At 41.9% G+C, this 21,501-nt stretch overlaps 1 protein-coding gene across 2 annotated transcripts in view; it reads left to right on the top strand.

The window, feature by feature from the left end:
• Nucleotides 1-21,501, top strand: part of LOC141100009 (transmembrane channel-like protein 8) — a 96,812-nt gene that overhangs the window by 58,921 nt on the left and 16,390 nt on the right. For both annotated transcript variants that reach the window (XM_073588184.1, XM_073588183.1), the window contains exons 6-13: nt 4,334-4,473; nt 6,509-6,656; nt 7,131-7,301; nt 7,381-7,532; nt 9,105-9,225; nt 11,668-11,765; nt 15,548-15,731; nt 17,127-17,257. In XM_073588184.1, coding sequence (XP_073444285.1) covers nt 4,334-4,473; nt 6,509-6,656; nt 7,131-7,301; nt 7,381-7,532; nt 9,105-9,225; nt 11,668-11,765; nt 15,548-15,731; nt 17,127-17,257 — 1,145 coding nt within the window. The remainder of the gene's footprint in view (nt 1-4,333; nt 4,474-6,508; nt 6,657-7,130; nt 7,302-7,380; nt 7,533-9,104; nt 9,226-11,667; nt 11,766-15,547; nt 15,732-17,126; nt 17,258-21,501) is intronic.

Genomic DNA, 21,501 nt, shown 5'->3' with positions numbered 1-21,501 from the left:
CACTCCAACACCTGCACCCCACACACAGGATAGTTCAGCACTGACCACATTGCGGCTCCATGCTTAGAGGGTAGCAGAGCACCTTTCGTGGTTCCTTGCTTCATAACACGAGATGTGCTGGGAGGTGGGTGGAGTTGAGATATATAAAAGGTTGGGAAGGTTTAGAATTAGAGGTTCAGTCTGGCAGAAGGTCAGGCGGGTAAGAAGTCACTCAGACAGGAGTGAGGATCCCTGGAAGAAGAGTTGGAGGAAGGAGTGCTGCAGCTGCCTCAGTGACCTGAGCCAGCTGGCACGGGAAAGGAACAGAAGGAGAAAGACGTAGAACTGCAACCTAAGCTTCCATAAGAGAGAGAAGGAACAGTGCGGAACGAAGGAGTAGGAGAACAGAGAGGAGTCGTGGGTTGGAAGAGGAAGCCTGCCTATAGGTTCTCAGCGCAAGGCCGGGGCCCAGTCCCGGAGGTTGTATGGACACTTATGGTTCTGCAGCAGACACCGGTGGAGTAGTTGGCTGTAAATGCACTACTCCCATCTAAGACTTGGGACACAACAGCAACTAAATAGAGAGCCAGGACTCCGGAGAAGAAGGGAGTCCCCGAGAGAGGCTACAGCTGTCTGTCATACAAGTAGAGTTGTTAGGAACATCTGACAGGAAGAACTTCAGAGTACCACGGTACTGGAGCTCTTCACACTAAAAGGGGCAGAAGAGGAGTCGTTCAGGAAAGGTACATGTTGGCGGAGTGTTGGAGAGGAGAATCCTGACTTGCCCGGGAGGTTGATTGAGTCTCTGCCCCGGAGGACACGGCAAGGAGGCAGGCACCAGTGTGTACCACGAACTGTGAGTAAAGCTTTGGAACTGCAAGACCTGGTGTCTTCCATTAATTTGTGTGCTAACACCGTCAGCACCGCTACATCTGGGTACCAGCATTCCTCACACCACCTGCGCCTATCCTCATCTATTGCAATTATACTGCCCTGGGGTTACAACTTCACCTGTGGGGAGCTACACCATCTATGCTGCAACACACAATCAGCCCCAGAGGATCTGCACGCAGCGTTGGCTTAACATCTTGCTTGCCAAACACCACAGGTGGCGTCACGAACTATCACATAAACTATATCACAAGCCACCATTTATATGGGCACCCAGGGCCATGGACCGGGTCACAGCTGCCGCGACACATCAAACTGACACCGGCCCGGTACCGAGTACCCCACAGCCCTGGGAGGGCGACCCACGTCCATCCACAGCGCCCAACCCGCAGCATTCAGATGTTATAGCACAGTGGATGGGATTTCAAGAAATCCTATGTCCATTATGCGTACACCGACATCCGCAGCTCACCTGCGGAGACGGAGATGTGCTACATCAAAAGCACTGCCAATTCCTGAACTTCTGCACATACCAAAAAGCTGCAGCGTTTCAGAGAAAAACATGCTAATAGCTGCTGGGGAGCTTGCGGCGCTGTGCACGAATTCTACAGAAGGGTCTCCGGCGACTTCTCCCCGGCTGCTGATGGTGACTGACAAGTCTCTGCTATACATGCACATAGGATGACACCTTTTAGTCACTGTCAGCGGGCGGGAAGAGGTCGCCAGGGACCTGTCTGTAGGACTAGTGCACAGCGCCGCAAGCTCCCCAGCAGCTACAGTATTAGTATTTTTTTCTCTGAAACATCACAGCTTAAGGGTATGTGCACACGTGGATTGCTGTGCGGATCCGCAGCGGAATGGCCCCTGCAGATCCGCTGCAGATCCGCCAAACATTACAGTACAATGTTTTCCTATGGAAAAAAACCCGCTGTGCACATACTGCAGAAAAATCTGCGCGGAAACAGCGGTTTATTTTCCGCAGCATGTCAATTCTTTGTGCGTGTTCCGCAGCATTTTTACACCCTTTCCATTATAGGAATCCGCAGGTGTAAAAACGCAGGGGAAATCCGCACAAAAAACGAAATAAATCCGCAATAAATCCACAGGAAATCTGCAGGTAAAACGTACTGATTTTTACCTGCGGATTCTGCCAAAAATAGCAGATTCTATGAAAAAAATTTCAAACACGAATTCGCAACATGTGCACATACCCTTACAGAGACATTCATACCTGGTGAGATACTACAGCCGGTGCTGAAACACGCTGCATATAGTTTGAGCAGCCTGTATCGCCTGTCAGGCTCCCTGTAAAGGGGTAGTCCAGGCTTGGGATAAAAGTCTGCAGTCAATCTACTATATGTGACTACAGACTGCCATATGACAAGGTGCATTGTGCCTGCTGCCATGAGTCCGATCAGGTGCGATCAGGTGCACGTTTGCTATTTACACATGCCGACTAGACACGTTGGGCGTCTTTCAATAAAAAAGAATTGCGAAAAGCCAAAAGAGTGTAGTCGACACATGACTGCAAATTGTATACCTGCCGTCACATGACCGCCTGCTCACATCTCCGATAAAGGGGCCAAATTACTGTCCATGGGGAGACTCGGGAGACTTTATTAAATGTTAATATAAGTAGAACTCAGCACGCAAGAGAGGTATGTAACACGAATTACATTATATTCACAATCCATTTAGTCCAATGTGAATACAATTTCAGGGGGCCCTCATATGGTGTGGGGACCATTATAGAGTGTGAGGACTACTGTTGGGGCCATTATACAGTTTGGGCGCTAATGAGAGGTCCATCATACAGCTTGGGGGCTAATATGGGAACTACTGTGAGAGGCCCTCATACAGTGTGGGAGCCAATATAAAGTATGGGGACTACTGTAGGGCCATTGTACAATGTGAGAGCTAATATGGGGGCCATTCTACAGTTAAGGGGCCATCATATAGTGTGGAGACTACTGTAGAGGCTAACATAAAGTGTGAGGGCCAATATATAGTATTGGGGTTACTGTGGGAGCCATTAGACAGTGTGGAGGCCATTATATAGTGCGGTGTTACTGTGGGGGCCTTTATACACTGTGAGGACTACTGTGGAGTTCATTATATTGTGGTTGAGAGAGCAATGGGCCCATCATATTGTTTATAGGGCAGCTGTGGGCCCCTCATACCGTGTATAGGAGAGCTGTGGACCCACCCTGCTATGTATAGGGAAGCTGTAGGCTCTTTATATTGTGCATGGTGTGCATGGAGGAGCTGTGGACCCACCATACTGTGTATAGGGAACATGTGGACCCATAATACTGTATATATGGAAGCTGTGAGCCACCCATACTTTATTTAGGGGAGCTGTAGGCGAAATATACTGTGTATAGTGGATCTGTGAGTCCCTTATACTGTGTATAGGTGAGCTATACCTTTTGGGACTCAGGACAATATTAAATGTTATGTATGTTCTGCAGTAGAGATATCTAGCACCATATGGCGGTAATAACAGTGTTTTTTTATACAGATTTATTTTCAGTAATACCATGGTCATCAGCAAGTTCCCCTATGGTGACAATTAGGGTGTGTCACTATAGTTGTAATCAGGGTTACCTGGTTAGGGGCCCACTCAGATGTTTCGCCCCCCCTGAGCTAAAACCCTAGCTACGCCTCTGATGTGGGGAGGCTGTGTGGGGCTTTTGCAGTGTATGGGGAGGCTGTGCGGGGCTCATGCAGTGTATGGGGAGGCTGTGTGGGGCTTTTTCTGTATATGGGGAGGCTTTGTTGGGCTCATGCTGTATATGGGGAGGCTTTGTTGGGCTCATGCTGTATATGGGGAGGCTGTGTGGGGGCTCTTACAGTATATAAGGTTCTTTGTGGAGGCTCATATGATATACAGAAGGGGCTGTACTCGGGTTAAAAAAAAATATAGGGGGATGTCAGCATACTTAATTCTGCTCAATATTATGTGATACAATTAATATTAAGATAATTATCAATAATATAATTATTATAATATATAGATATTAATATTGATTAGAATTACAGCCTATTGATTCGGGCCTCCACAACAGTCACGGTCTCTCATGTGGCCCCTCGGGAAAATTAATTGGCCACCCCTGCCATAGCTGACCATGAGCAATGCAGTCATTCATGTTGCAGGTGTAGGTTTGGTTTCCATTTTTCCGCTTCTAGCGTTCATTGGCCAGGAAGTAAATTCTGACGGGGCTGAGAATATAATCTTTGAATGATCCAATGACCTGCAATGGGTCATTGTAGCCTGCTTATTTGGGTTGCCACTGATTTCCAAAAGTGCACAATACCCGAATAAAAGTTGATTTGGAAGAGGTGCTTTTAATTCTGCTGAATTATGGGTCCACCACAACAGAATGAAACTTCTGATGAAACACTTTGTATAGATCTGTAACTTGTCTTATTTATACCTACTCTTTGTGTGTTCACATTTCAGGGCTTTATGCAGGACACCTTCTTCTTCTATGGACATTACATTGATGTGATGGAACATAAAGATACCTATAGTGTCCGGCTGTCCTACCTGCTGACGCCCTTCTTCTTCTTATTGATCTGCAGCCTTGTTCTCTTACAGTGGTATAAACCCTTTGCTTATTCGATTTGTCTTATTGAAGCCTGACTGCTAACATTGACCTGCTCTCTAATGCTCCTCGCTCAGAGCTGGTGCTGTTTCATTTTGGTTACTGGTAGAGTTCCCATTTCTGAGCACCCTTCAAGGTTTCTTTAGCTGTCTGAATTATGTGTCTAAAAGAGGAAAAAAAAAACTGGGCAGCTTCATTATTTTCAACAAACAACATTCATTTTCATGAGGCTCAGTTCCTTACCTGTGCATTAAAGTGATTGGCACAGTCTGGGTAGAAGAAGACGCTGCTAAAATTCATAGATTAAAGACAAACCCTTTCAAATTATCCTTTAAAGGGAAGTCGTAACCAGTTTTTCGCTATGTAAGGAATGCTCTCATTTTGATACAATCACTATTTTGTCTGCTGCAGATCTCGCAGTATTCAGAACACTGAGCTCTGTATCACCTCTCCACACCACTGATTGGCAGTTTTTGGTGTACAGAGTATATTGACAGAAAACTGCTAATCAGTTGGGGGGCGGAGTTACATGGAGCAGTTGACTAGGAGGCACAAATCACCTAGTGATAGTCTCCTGCTGATAAAACACTGATTTTATTGAAACAGACAGTGACACATTGCTGGAATCAGGCTCTCAGCCCCTACAGCATGCTGTTCTCAGATTACACAGCAAAACCCTGCTGATTGACTCCCTTTAAATAATTTCTGCATTCAACTATAACTGATGTTCAATGAATCAACAAAGTCAATCCTGGTATAAATTGCTAGTAAAATGAGCATTTAACCAATAGTAATATCAGATGGGTTGCTCATGTAGATTTAATTAATTGAAGTTGGACAAATAAAGCAGTAACTAAGCAATGGCAGGCTATGGCAGTAGCATAATACGCTGCTCATTCTAAGCAAACAAGATCAGCCTTGCCATTCAAACTATATAGAGCATTTAAGTATGCTTTGCTCTTAACGTAGCGTGACAGCCGTCAAGTTAGAGGCGGTTATAAATGACTGCCGCATCCTTCTCTTGAATAATCTAATTTAAACATCCATTGGCTACCTTTTATTCCATTTCTACAAAATGCAAGGGTAAAACAGCCAATAAGATTAAAATGAGTGTAATAACAGTGATAGTATGCTGATTCTCATGCACCTCTGTAGATACACTATAAATAATACGTTGTACATTTATCTAATTTAATATACAATATGTTATATAGATCATCAACAAGATTCGAACATCAGTGAGAAGCTAATAATTTAGTAATTTAATTTTCAACATGAAAGCAATAAATCACATCTATTCCCGTACGTAGCACATACAGGGAACCAATGGTCAACAGCACAGATTATACAAGGCAACTATGATCAGAAAACTAATAGTGATTGTATACAAAAGATGAGCGAATCAATTCAGTGCAAATTAAATTTGTGTTGAATTTTATGAAATTTGCAAGTCTAAGTAAATTTGAGCACTTTGCGATTCAAATAGCATAAAAAATGCACTCCACTATTTTATTCATTGCAGAAGATTGCATCAGCTACAAAAGGCTGACATGACCTCAGGCATGACCGTGTGGGCTTTGCTTACAGCTGCCATATCACATGGGACAGTACAGCCATTCAGTAGGGACTATCACATCCTGTTTAAAAGCCTAGGCAGGGAATGCAGCAGCCATTTTAGGGTGATTTAGTATATTGAGAGGACATCACAGCTCAGCGACAGAGTAAGAAAGACCCCAAACTGGACAAATTTCCCAAATAGTAATGTGTTGTACAACTGCAGCACTGAAGAAGATAAGTGTAGTAGTTGATTAATACAGCGATTCATTTTATAGGGGAAAGAGAGATAGGAGAGGTGCCAGACTCAGTGTTGATTAGTGAGATAGTGTAGCTGCCTTTGTCCTGCTGCATTTGGATTACAATCACACAGCACAATATTTGTTACATGAAGAAAAAATAAATCTAAAATTAGTGTCAGTGAGAGACAGTGTGCTTGATTGTCATAAGTCATAGCTTGATCTTTTTACACACAGTGCAGTGAAAGGAATAACACAAAGGCGAGTGCGGAGCAGAGAGTACAGGACCTCGATCAGCAGCAAAGTGTTTTCGGGTTGGGATTTCTGTGTGAGAGGAACTGTGACATCTATTCTTAAGCAGAAGAGTTTCAGTAATCATATCAAGGTTTGTCTTGCTGTCTGCATACCATTACCTATATGTTTTAGCTTGGTTTCACATTTGCATTCCGGAATTCAGATTGTTAGTTCTGTTTTCGGAATAGACAAAAGAATTCACATCAAAAACAGATCAATTGCATAATTGGTACAAACTGATGGAGATGGGCGCTATGTATTTTTATGGGGTCCCTCTGGGTACTGATATGTGTTAGTTTTTAGGACAGAAAAAAAAGTACTGTATGATAATGTGTTTTTATCAGTTCTCAACAATTACACATAATGGAACCCAGATGAACCTCGGAATATTCACTAGGGCCCCTCTGCTTCTAGATGCATCAGTTTTACAACTGACCTATTTTTTATATGAATTCTAATAGTCTATTCCTAGAACAGAACAGACAAATGGAGTTCCTAACAAAACTGTGAATCCAGTCTTTCATCTATTTAATCGGTAGTGCTCTAATATCTTCCCTTCTTGCAGTCTCATTTGGCTGAGGATCATTGGTTTTGGTTAATGGCTCAACAATCTCTGGGTAAAAGAGCTCGCACTCTTGCTTTGCGTGTTTTTATCAACTGTATCATCCTGGCTCTAATGGCTGGAGGATTTTATCTGATATATCTGGCTACAGGTGTTTCTCAAGACTTTGAAGAGGTAAGTACAATGTTATCTGTCAAATGTCCATCATCTGCTTATAGAGCGACATATTCTTTAATGCCAGTATGTTCCTCAGAGGCCAGATGACCCAATCCTCAGCCTGGTGACTCAGTATGCTGTGCCTATTGCCATCTCCTTGGTTCTTCTGATCCTACCATTTTTCTTCAGGCTACTAGTAAAATTTGAAGGTTTGTCCCCAAGTGCAGAGATAACCGTAACGTTGATCAGGTGAATGACAATTATTGCATTATTTTTTCATACTTCTAATGACTAGCCATTAGCCAAATCTTCTTTTTCCTGTCATACTGTAGACTGGTTTCCTCACTTTATTCCTTTTTAATACATTGATTTTGCTGAATTTATCTTCTTCTTACTCCATTTTATAGGGAATGTGTCTTCAGAAAAATGACCTATCCGCCATTCGTTATAATGGTCGCCTATGGGCGGTGGATCCGTTGCCAACCGTTAATTGACGGAATCCGGCAACGGATCCTCATTTTAACACTGAGCATGCCCGGAAGAATTTCCTTGCCAGAAATTTAGCCCCAAATTTCGTTCTGGCGGAAAATCCCAAACCCGAATGCCAGACATTTGTGAGTGTGATAACATATCAAAAAATAGCAGTATCCAGCAATAAATGAGACAATAAAGGAGCACCATATGGTGATATAGTGAGTGTGCAACAAGCAAACCCAGCAGTAATAAAGGTCTATTAATAGCAAATAAATAAATGAAGAACTGAGCTGATCATAGGTAAGGCGAACAATGAGGAAATAGTACCTAAAATACCAATAGTAAAAGGCCGAGGCTGTTACCAAAATAAGAGAGACAGCCTGATATGAACGTATGCCAAGAGGAAGGATTGGTGGCAGTGACCAATAAGAAATGCCTATCTGGCATTCTCCTGATGAAGCTGCGGTCCACACAGCGATACGTATGGAGTCGGCTCCCAGATCCTGTTCTTGTGCAACTCTGACTGGCATTCCCCTGATCCTTAGGTGCATCCCTTCAGTTGATATTTACCTCTCCAGACGGGCATTACTTATTGGTCACTGCCATAGTTTCACTCTATTATTATCTGTCTTCTCATTTGTCTGCCCTTTCCTCAATGCTGTCTCATGAGTGGTGTGTGGCCTTCATTTTTGTCCTACTCGATGTCCATGGTAGGTGGGTTTTGATAACAAAGGCATGTTTTCAGGATTTCCTTAGTATTGCATAAGTGATAAAATTAATTCTTGAGCAGGTGATGAAATTATCACCTGTGCAATACTAAGGAAATTCTGAAAACTTGACCTGTTGGTGGGTCTTGAGGACTGGAGTTGAGAAACACTACCTTAGAGGGGCATTAACAACTCCATCTATAGTAGAATGTATTCAGGAGGTGAACACTATTATGAGGATTTTAAATCATCTTACTAAGTTCCTATCCATCTGACAGCCCAGTAACTTTATGATGCAGATACGTGAACTACTGTATTTTTTCGCCCTTGAAGTTTTCCTTGTTTCTTGCTGCCAAGAATTACTTTTCAGAAAGCCTCTTACCAAGGAAGTTTTTTGTACTTTTCCCTTTGTACTCCTGAATGTAGTAGGATTCTGCTTCGCTGTGGGAAGGGGATCCCTTTAGTGATAAATGTGACTTAACAACTATAGTCTTCTTGTTTATTCGGCTTTCTTCTTGACCATCTTGGCTTCTTCAATGCCTTTTCCTGCGTATACTTGACCTCTAATATTTTGCCTTTTGTTTCTTGCTACATTTGAAACTCAATAAAAATGTTTTAAACATTAATCTTCCTTGTACAGGTATGTATTCCTCAGACTCGGAACTTTGGCAATCTTCTTACTTACTCTAGGTCAAAAGATCCTATGCTTAGGAGGTTCCAAGGCACCATGTCAGATTTGTGGCTACAATATAAAATTTCAGGTGAGCATCAACGTTTGTAAACTATTTATGAGAGCACACTTGTGCCATCAGTAGTCTGCAGCGCTAACACGCAGGCTGGCAGCTGGCAATGTCACAGCAGTTAACTGGTCACCCATGTCTTTTATAGTTGGACCCACGTGCAATACCTCTTGTTTTAGCTGTAACATTCCACCACTTCTGTTTCTTTTTATAAGATTTTGAAACATTGCAAATTGGGATAAATATTGGAAACTATATTCTAGCATCATCCATATTCATTAAAGGATATGTGCTGACTACCTTATGGATATTTTCTTATGGCAGATGTCCCACAAGAGAAAAGCCCCTTCTAGAGGTGTTTTAGGGTTTCTGCAGGCAACATCTTTTTCAGACAGATTCCACCTGGAACACACATGAAAAAGTGCCGCAAAAAATGACCATAGTGTACAGCAATGTAAAAATGACATTGCTGTGCACATGTTCAGTAGTTTTCTTACTTCTTTAAACTGATTCATGGTATGGAAACCATCTACTCCTTATAGTTGAAAGAACATGGAAAAGACATTGCCAGCAAAGGCACTTCAGGAAAAAGTGGTGGCTTTTTCCTGAAATGGCTTTGCCTAGGAAAACCTCAGGTACTCTGCTGGCAATCTTAAAGACAATATGTGCACATGTCCAAACTGTGGCTTAAAGGGCACCTGTCACCCAGGCCAGTACCTGTAAGCCCTATGTGACAGTATTCTACAATGTTGTGCATATGTCCCTAATATGCTCTGCATAACGCAAAAATAACATTTATTATATTCATCTACAGGGCAGTCTGGTCAATTGGGTGTCACTGGTCTTGATCCGAAGCCTCCTCTCTTTTTGTGTCATGTGGATGAAGCGTCCAATGTTATCCACACTGTGTCCTCAGCATCATGCTTCTGTGCAGGTGCATTTTTCTCTGCCCTGCTGATGGTAAAGTAAAATACTGTAATGCGCATGCACAGGGAAAGGACAAAGAGCTCTGGCACATGCGCACTACAATACTTTGTTCTGCACTCGGCAGGGAAGTGCGCCTGCGCAGACATGCAATGCCGTGGAAGAGGAGGATGACGTAAAACGCTAAGCCTAGAATGCATGTGTATGGATAAGTGAGGGAGAATAGCTTTGTATCCACTGTGTATGTGTAGGGTGCCAGAGGGCAGTAGTCCTGTGCAAGTTGCTGCTTCATGTCGCCCTGGCACTCTACAGAAAATTTATGTCCCAGATCACTAACACTAAGGAACTTCCACCATGGGCTAGTCCCAAAGATGAACTTTAGCCTTACCCTAATATTGCTACCTAAGTACAGTCACTATCTATGCTGCCCACCTTATGTCCTATGTCCTAACCTATGTCTTATGCTACATTTTACACTGCTAAAACTATACATTATCACATTTTATATCATACTTTACTTATCTTACCTTATGTTATCCTATATTACTACACCACACAGGAACATATCACATGACACAAAATATATACAACACATGCAGGACATAATACCCACAACGCAATTAGTGTCTTGAGGGATAGGAACATGATAGTCATTGTCCACCACCCTTACATATGGTCAGATTTAGTTTGCTAATGCACTGTAAATAAACTTTTTCAGCTGGTTGCCTTTTACACAATTAGTTTAATTGGTGGTTAACTCTATTAAAAGATGCTGTCTGCTTTCAAGTAGCCACAGATTTCTTCACAAGCTGTGCCTGAAATTAAACCTTGGTAAGGCCTGTTTCACACATCAGTTTTTTCCCATCAGTCAAGATCCACCAATTTTTGTAAAAAACGGATCCGCCAAAAAAGGGGCGGATCCGTTTTTTACACCCATAGACTTACATTATTGGCGGATCCTGACTGACATTCGTCCGTCACACCCGTTATTGTACGGATCCGCCAAGATTTTAGCGGCTCCCGGGCGGATGAGACCGACCCTGCAACTTTTTTTGCAGTGACGGTCCGCTATTTTCACTCCGGGAGGCAATTTAACCCTTGACTACCATCCCGGGAGCCGCTAAAATCTCTCTCTGCAATCGGGACCGGGTTCCTTTAAATTCTAACCTTCCCCGGATCCGTCCATCCGCCACTCCGGTGACACCCGTTGCTGTCAGTGCGCCTGCGGATCCGTTTTCCGCTATTTTGGCGGATTTCGACTGACCTTAAAAACTGATGTGTGAAACAGGCCTAAGCTGCAACAGCAGACAAAGTCAATGAAGAATCAAAAACTGGCAATCTCCAGAATGTTAAAGTGAAAGAGTGGTTTATTTAATCACTCAAATGTCTACTATTTGAGATCAACCTCATGGGGCCTTCTTGACAACACAGTCATTGAATAAATGTGATACTGATTTTGGAAACAAAAAATCAAAACCTCTTTTTTATATTCTCTTAATCCCTTCACATGTTATTTACTACATCTCGTTGTCCACACAGTGCTGGGAGACCACGATGGGGCAAGAATTTTACAAGTTGTCCATGTTTAACTTTCTTAAACTACTAGTAGAACTTTTGTTGCTACAATTGCCTCTCAGGTAAATACAGACCTACTTGAATGTTTTTGTTGTATTCTCCTTTAGGAATATATATTTGGAACCTATCAGCTGATTCATGAACCATAGAGGGCATATACTGTATGTATAGGGTTTGCTCACATCTGCGTATAAATCCAACGCGAAAAAAATTGCATTGCACTTGCACCAATGTTATTAAATAAGGCAGTACTCATCTGCGAGTTTTTCCTCAGCTGCAATTGAGCCGAGAAAAAAATTGCAGCATGCTGCACATTGCCATGTAGAACATCCACAACTCACCAATGCAAATCAATGGGTGCGATAACAAAAAAAAATCGCAAGGCACATGGATCAATGCATGTGCGGTCCGATTTTTACACACACAACTCAAAAGAAACCTGATATTTCATCAGCCAAGTACAGTAAATTCACAGTCGAAGCCGTTAGAATAGAATAGATAGCTATATAGAAAGGATAGATAGATTAGAGATATAGAATAGATAGATACATTAGATAAATGTCATGCCTTTACAGGTTATTAAAAAAGAGGACCCTAAAAAAATTATGTGGCCCCACCCTATTTTTAATAACCAGCAAAGGCAAGGCAGACACCTACTGACTGATATTAATAGCCTGGAAAGGTCCATGGATATTGGCTCCCTCCCAAACTAATAACACCAGCCCTGAGCCATTATATGCACCAATTCTGGCACTTAGCGTCAGCTCTTCCCGATTTCCCTGGTGTGTTGGCAATTGAGGTAATGGTTTTGGGGTTGATGTCAGCTGTATAATGTTCGCTGATGTCAAGCCCAGGGATTAGTAATGGAGAGGTGTCTGTCAGACACCCAATACACACCCCGTAGTGAAAAGAAAGAAACACAGACACAAAATTCTTTATTTGCAATATCACTCCCCAACAATTTCCCTCTTTCACTAATTTATTAAAAAATATAATCCACACCCGTCCACTGTAATCTAAATGGAGGTCCCATGATGATACGCTTCTTCTTTGTAGTCCTTAATATAGATATATCAGCCTGCAGCTATCTGCTTAGCCTTTGCTGGTTATTAAAAATAGGAAGGACATCTATATCATTTTTTTCCCCATTTATTTATTTAATAGCTAAATACACGTATAGTAAGCTACACATGAACGGCACTAATTATGTATCTCAAGTACATCTTTCTATTTATCTATTATCTATCTATCTCTGTGTATAAGGTTTATTTTTTTAGTTTTAAAGCTAGCTTTAAATTGCATAAATAATTACAGGTTGTAAAAGGCGATGTTAAATATGCATTGCATATGGATTGCATACGGATGTTAGTTGATAAAAATCGCATTGTACTCGTATTACACTTGCTCTACTTTTCACGCTAGTATGACTCCAGCCTTACTCTGAAACACTGCAGAGCTTCAGAGTAAAAACAGTTGACAAAACTGCTAAGAACAAGATTGTCACGACTCAGCTGCCAGATGATCTGGGACTAGGGGCTCCTTCCCTCTCCCTAACACTAGGAGGCACCATAGCTCGCCCTATTCCCCAGGACACTTCTGAAGGTGAAGATGCCGGCGCCTCCAAACTTGCCTTATCTCCTGAATCAGCCCTCGGTCTGTTCTCTTCCCCCACCCAGGGAAGAGGGGTACTGCCGGGCACCGCAGAACACTAACCTGACAAACAAGGCAACATGAACAAGGGTAACTGAAAATGGCAGAAATACAAATATTCACTCACATATAACAGAGGAGTGCATCGGGAAGTAGAGGACGGGGAAAAACCAAAGTAAGAAGAGGGAATGGAATTTTCACACTTAAAAACCCACTCAACAGTCACAGATAACTGCTCCAAACTCCTCATATAAACACCTCTCCTCCAAGCCATGCAGCATAAGCTAGCTCTGACATGGGTTTCAATCAGGACCCAGATTATAAAGGGGATGGGAGTGGCTAACCGACCTCAGCAGGGAGCTCATACTCCCAGAGCTCCCAACATGGCCGATTAACCCCTGTTCTGCCAAAAGTAATTAACACCATTTAAAAAGAAGGTGAAGTGCTTCTTTTCAGTGCAGGAGTAGGAGAAGTCAGACGCTGCAGCCTTCTGGCTCCTCTCTGTTGCGATAACCCCGTGACAGAGAACTTGTTCAAGAGGTATGTCCTGACTGTCTTCTTTCCACCTGCTCAGCTAGACTGATAGGTCTGTACCTATAGGGGGAGACCCGTCAATCTAACAGAGCCTGGGAAGAAATAATGGCATGGACACCACTCTAGGTCTAGTCACCTTTCCCATCCACTCTTTACAGGTTTTTTTTCCTAAAGCACTACCGCTTCTCAGAGTAAAACATATATGTTTTTTAACTAAGGAGCCGGTCACTGGTCCAGGCAGCATAAATCAGCTGACATGTCCCCTTTAATCTTAGGACCTTGTATGGCTGTATGTATATATGACTTCTGGGTTTATGGCATGGTTATATACAATAGGTGTTTAATCACTTAACGACCAGGGGTATTTTTGGTTTTACATTTTAATTTTTTGGTTTTCTTCCCAGAGCCATAACTTTTATATTTTTGGGTCAAAATAGCCATGTGAGGGATTGTTTTTTTGTGGGACGAGTTGTACTTTTGAATGACATCATTGGTTTTACCACGTTGTGTAACTGAAAACGTGAAAAAAATTCCAAGTGCGGTGAAATTGCAACAAAAGTGCAATGCCACACTTGTTTTTCATTTGGCTTTTTTACTAGGTTCACTAAATGCTAAAACTAACCTGCCATTATGATTCTCCAGGTCATTACGAGTTAATAGACCCCAAACATGTCTAGGTTCTTTTTAATCTAAGTGGTGAAAAAAAATTCCAAGGTTTGTAAAAAAAAAAAAAAAAGTTGCCATTTTCCGAGACCCGTAACGTCTCTATTTTTCAGGATCTGGGGCTGGGTGAGGGCTTATTTTTTGTGTGCCGATCTGACGTTTTTTATTGATACCATTTTGGTGCAGATAAGTTCTTTTGATCACCCGTTATTGCATTTTATTGCAATGTTGCAGCGACCAAAAAAAACGTAATTCTGGTGTTTCGATCTTTTTTCTCGCTACACCGTTTACCGATTGGATTAATTCTTTTTATATATTGCTAGATCGGATGATTCTGAACGCGGCAATGCCAAATATGTGTATATTTGATTTTTTTAATTGTTTTATTTTGAATGGGGCGAAAGGGGGGGTGATTTGAACTTTTATTTTTTTTAATATTTTTAAAACCTTTTTTTTTACTTTTTACTTGCTTCAATAGTCTCCATGGGAGACTTGAAGCTGCATTTGTCTGATCACTTCTGCTACATAGAGCAGGGCTGCAGCCCTTCTGTATGTAGCAGAAATGCTCACTCGCTATGAGCGCCGACCACCAGGCGGTGCTCATAGCGAACCAGCAATGACAACCACGGGGGTCTTCTCCTGTCATGCCAAACTATCTGCGACCCGCGGTCATGTGACAATGGCGCCGATGGGAGGAGATAATGATGCACTTCCTGCGCATGGCATGTTAAATGCCGCTGTCAGAGATTGACAGTGGCATTTAACATGTTAACAGCCACAGGTGAATCACGATTCCACCCGCGGCTGTTACAGGCACATGTCAGCTGATCAGATCAGCTGTCTTGTCCCGGAAAAGGTGTTGGCTCATTGCCAGAGCCCGCGCCAAACAGGGGGAGGCGTCCAATGACAGACTCTGTCATTGGACGTTAAGGGGTTAATGACAAATACTATCTACTAATTCCAACCATCTCTTACTACTTTCTTTCTTATTTGCCAGTTTCCTGTTTTCCCGATACCAGTGTTGGGTGATTCGTTGGCTTGGAAAGGAAAAATTTCACCTATCCCAAAATGTGCTGGATGCAGTGTATGGTCAGACTTTGGTGTGGGGAGGGATGTTCTATGCCCCATTACTACCACTTCTCAACCTCATCTTTATCTTCATCACCTTCTATATTAAAAAGGTCTGAAGGCAACACCTGCCTACATGTACAAATATTATTATATTACATTGTGATTTATGCTATATAAAAGGTGAGATTTTCATAGAAAATCCACAACTACTGTTCACAAGTGGAAATCCACAGCAAATGTGATACAGCATGTTTCACCTTAGTGCATTACAAAGAATTGCATGAAATCCATGCTAAAAAATCCCCATAACGCCTCATTCAGTTGACTGTGTTTGCTCACTCATGCAAAAAAATGGTCTGGATGTCATCAGTGTCTTGGGTCTGAGTTTCATTGGTGTTTGATGTGTTTTTACTATCAGTGATTTTCACACATGAATAAGTAAATTACAAATATTTTCCCATCCTTTGCAACACATACAGGACACAGACTACACATTGATGTCATCCATGACTTTCACTGACCCATATACTTGTACTTTTCATCCATGATGCCGGTAGAAAATGGACATGTCTCCGTGATTTTTGCCCCAACACATGGTCCATGAACAAACATGGAAATGCGAACATTCCCATAGCCTATAATGGGTACATGCTAGATAGAAAACACGTATGTCTGAATGAGGTTTGTTAATGTGCATTCTACAGATTTGAAAACCCATAGTTTATTCTGATTTTCATGCAGAATTTTTTTCACTACATATGGATGCAGTTTTGAAAACCCTTTCACGTGGACTGTAAATAGCCGTGGATTTGCAGTATGTAATCCACACCGCAAATCCTGGACACAAAACAGGAAATTTTATGCAGAAGATTTTTTTCTGCAGCTTGTGAATGAGATGTTATAAAGCCTTACCCACTTTTCTTCTAGTGTATTAGGCCAGTTTCACATGCCATTTTTTTCCTCATATGTTAAAATGGTCCCGTGTTGTTTTCAGTGGGCTGGACCCATTTTCGGCGTGACAATTTTACAATCCTTGTTGCATCCATTTTTCTCATATGAAGAAAAAAACTGTTATAGCTTCACCAACCCATTAACCAGTACAATATGGATAGCACACAGGTGACATACATGTGCTAACCATTGTTTTGGCTTGCTTTGACAAATTTGATTCCAAACAGATCAAAATAGGATATTGGTCCGCAATAAAAAAAAAACCTGTTAAAAGTTGGTTTGATTGTAATGAGTTGGTGAACGTCTTTAAAAATAAGGGATAGCAAATGTATACGTACCAAATAAAATGATCTTATACTGCACATTTTGTGCCTGCAAATCCAGCTGGAGAATGTTCAGCATATCTGCCACATGTGAATATACTCATAACATTTCAGTGTATTCAAGGGATGACGAACTGAGGTTTGCATAAAATGTTGAAGAGTGTATGAAGTCAAGATTTTTGAGTATATTAATGTATCTCGCATATTGCTCTGTTCATTTCATTTTCTTAGTTTTCCTTGATCCATCTGTGTGATGTCTCCAAAAAATTATTTCAAGAATCAACCCTGAGAATCCAGTTTTACTTTGTCCTGCTCCTGGGCCTATTGACAGTTTTCCTTCCCTTATGCTACCTGCTGACACAGTAAGTAAGTGAGCAGAGAAACCCTAGATAAAAGTTGTAGATGGTGAGGACCCTTTTTTTTTTTTTCATTACGTGAACATGAATGATCATAAAGACGACCTGCTGGTTCTGTGAACAAGGCCTCATTAAGAATTCTGTTTTTCTCACGTACGAGAAAAATGGACCCATTGTATTAATCAGTATTAGATTAGAGTGTGGTTTGAGTGACATCAGTATTTCTCGTACGATGTAAAAGTTTCTCCAACCTCTCCTTTCTGGCAGTCCGTCAGATAACCACAGATAGCACTTGTAGGAGAAAATCATTCATGTGCATTGTGCACGAGCCATGACACTGAAAGAAATAGTAGCTAAAATGATGTAAGACATTTTATATACTACTTATTTAAATCTTATTTAAGACTCTTCTCAAATACATATCATTAGTGAATCAGATGATTTCTCTCAGTATTACACAGATGCAAGTTTTACTTTGATTTTTTTCTGAAATAATTCACCAATTTTTATTTTTAAGTAAATTAACCAATGGACAACGAATGCGCAAAACTTAAAGTTTTACCATTTTAATCCAGAAGCTTAAATGTTGCAGCTGCCACTAAGAAGTTAGATTTCTAAAAGAGGTCATAGCTGTTTGTAAAGGGTCAATGTCATTTTCTTACTACATTCAGACAGAGTGAGCAGTAGCCATACCACACTGACAAGAAGGCTGTGACTGTGACACAGTTTAGGCCGGGATTACACATGCGAGGAATACGGCCAAGTCTCGCATGTTAATACCTGGCACTGCCGCCGTCATTCAGGAGCGGAGCTTGTGGCTCCATGTATTTCTATGCGGCCGCACGATCCGCTCCCGAGTGCCGGTGGCAGTGCCGGTTATTAACATACGAGACTGGGCCGTATTCCTCACATGTGTGATCCCGGCCTTACTTGTGTTGTTTATGAGCTAGCCTCTTCTTCTGCTCTGTAATACACAGGAATCTATCTTACATTGTTGTTTATATAGCAACATTCAGCGTTAAGTAAGTCCGCACCACTAAACAGGTTGTATTTATAGCTGTCTAATCCTATCACTTTCCCAAAAATACACATAACATAATTTCTACTATGGAAATAACATGCACATTTGAACAAGTATTATAATGGGAGAGCTGTTTACTAAACAATCATTTGGCTGACAACATTGCAACTATATACAATATATAGATCGGACCGAATGCACGGACTGGTCGCAGGTCTCTCGACCTGAGCGTTTAGATTCATAGATATATATGAAGCTGTCACGCTTGTGTTGGCAGACCCATGGCCAGTCTGTGCATTATGGTTCAGTCGATCTCCAGCAGGTTTGTGACCTGCCTGATCGCTGCAGCATTTCCTAGGGGATCTGGAAGTCACAACTCAATGTAAGTCTATGAGAGCCATAATGAGGCCAGAACAAGGCTCTAAGGCTGGAGTCACACTAACCTGCGCAAAATACGGTCAGTATTTTACATGCGTAATACGGATCAATGACCACTAAATAGTGGTCCGTAGGTCATCCGTAAGCAAGGTGAGGTCGCGTATTTTGCGCATGTGTGTATCCGTATGAAATCTGTAATCAATCCGTATGGCGAGATTTTCTCGCAGCCTTGCAAAATGGACATTTAACGGTTTTGAGGCCTGCAAAGAATTTAAATCATTAGCCTGCACCCTATTTAGACACTCAGAAACAGGTGGCTGCCTACATTCTGTACATTTCTCACCTTGCTTTCACGAGGTGTGTTGGTGTTCTTTGTGCAGCATGGCTGAGGGTCTGACATTCAATACAACCGAGCAGGTTCTCTTTACCTGGCGTTTGTCACGGCGCTTTGGCCAACCATATCCTGTGATAGTGGATCCGCGGAGGAGGAGACGCATGTGGGTACATCCACTTTTGAGGCAACGACTCACAAGAGGTCATTTTCAGCGCCTCTATTCGTCTCTGCGGGAGCATCCGGACAAATTTTACCAGTACTGTCGAATGAGCATTTCCACATTTGATCGCCTCTTGGAGACAGTGCGCCCTGGGATCACCTTTCAGGACACTAGGATGCGCAAAGCCATATCTGCAGAGGAGCGACTTCTACTCACAATACAGTATGTACTCCACGACCACATTCTCTATGTTCATAATGTGTGTGTTAATTTATGTTTTTTGGCCTTCTTGGACAAAGTTTAATACCCTCATCTTACTCAAAATATGTTTCACCTGACACAGCAGAATGTTACATCTAATATGTACTGCATATCACTTAGTCATTGTGCCACCAAATATGTGTGTGTTGTTCTCTCTCATTCCCTACCAAGTTTGGTCGGCATGTAGCTGATTTTTTTTTACTTTACCCATTCTAACCTGTACTATTTCTGTTGTTCTACAGCTTCCTGTCCACTGGCCTGTCTTATGCCGCCCTCCACCATGAGTTTCTCATTGGAAAGTCAACCATTTCAGGCATAGTGAGGTCTACATGTGCAGAAATCTGGACAAGACTCCATCAGGTGGTCCTACCCGAGCCCAGGATGGAAGACTGGTTAAGGATTTCAAGGGACTTTGAGGAGGACTGCCAGTTTCCAAATTGTATTGGGGCCCTGGATGGCAAACATATCAGGGTGCGTAAGCCGCCGAACTCAGGCTCCCAATTCTTCAATTATAAGCAATACTTTTCTGTTGTATTGTTGGCTCTGGTAGACCCTCAATACAAGTTTATAATTGTTGACATTGGGGCCTATGGAAGGACGGGAGACTCTAGAGTCTTCAATACTTCCATAATGGGTCGGCGGCTACGCACCAACCAGTTGGATCTACCACCACCACGCCAGCTACCAGGCTCCCCCGAACAATCAGTCCCTTTTGTCCTTGTGGCAGATGAGGCCTTTCAGTTATCACGTAATGTCATGAGGCCATATCCCCGGCGCAAACTTGACCACAGGCGCAGAATTTTTAACTTGCGCCTATCACGTGCTAGGCGACTGGTGGAGTGTTCCTTTGGGATTCTTTGTGCCAAATGGCGGGTACTCCAGTCTGCCATTCAGTTGAGTGAGCAAAATGTGAATGAAGTTGTCAAAGCCTGTGTTGTTCTGCATAACTTCAACAGGATACATGATTGTTCCTCCTCTGATGGTGTTGTGCGTAGGCCGGACAATGTGCGCAGGGTGAGACCGCCTATCATCCCTCAACGTAGACCGCTCTCTGGCCTCAAAGTGCGTGATATATTCACAAATTACTTTATCTCACCTGAGGGTCAACTTCTTGGCAAGAGAATGCTGTGTCTATGTTATAATTTTTTTTTTTCAAAGTGTGTCTAAATATATATTACTCAAGCCTTTTTATGATTCTATGAGTGTTTCTTTGCATTGGTTGGTGTCTGTTAGTATGTTGTGAGGGATAGTGAGAAATCGCACAGAGACGTTAACTAGAGTAGCCAAATTTTTAGTTTTGCCTTTTTTTTTTGGTTTTAAAGGCAAACATAATTTTGCCATAACACAAATTTGGCAATGGCCAAAATGACCCTTTGGGCCTTCTTTAACTTGGTGTAACATTAACATTACAGAAAAAAACTGCAACAAACATTATGCAATAACAACATTGCTGCATGCCTACATTAACCTTGATTAGGCAACAAAGGGTGAGCTCCATCACATAAATAAAGTCAATAAGATAACACTCACATTTCCTCATAATGTTTTCCAATCATAGAAAGATTCCACCATGACAGGCAAGGCTACCTCACATCTTTCACACAGATATTACCTGACTGTAGAACAGACAATATTTAAGCATGCTATACTGGAAAGCATGAAAATACAAAACTCACTTGTTAAGACATAGAGAGAGCGTGATATTGTGAATGCTGGTCGCCTCAAATTGGTTTACTAGAGAAAGCTAATAACAAAGTTGACTACTTACCTAAAGTCAAGCGCGCCTTTCCTATGCATTAGCAAGTGATTAGTGTATTTTCATCCTTTCAGGTAACAGTATAGCGCATTTAAATATTCTCTTTTAAACACACATGTAATATCTGTGTGAAAGGCGTGAGGTAGCGTTGCCTGTCATGATGGATTGTTTCATATGTTTGGAAAACTTTGTTTAAAAATGTGAGTGTTAAATTATGTTCTAAATGTTGGTGAAGGAGAACACCTGTTTTTTTGTCTAGATTAGAAGCACCAGTTACCTGTTACTGGACATCTCCAAACTTTTGATTCATAAATCCTCATATGTAGGGGAAGGGGAACGG

Source organism: Dendrobates tinctorius, unplaced genomic scaffold (genome assembly GCF_039654945.1).
Source record: "Dendrobates tinctorius isolate UK_male_01 unplaced genomic scaffold, ASM3965494v1 ptg000103l, whole genome shotgun sequence".
In the NCBI taxonomy this organism is placed as follows: domain Eukaryota; kingdom Metazoa; phylum Chordata; class Amphibia; order Anura; family Dendrobatidae; genus Dendrobates; species Dendrobates tinctorius.
The sequence above is the reverse complement of the archived record's forward strand: the minus strand, read 5'-3'. Positions and strand labels throughout refer to the sequence as shown.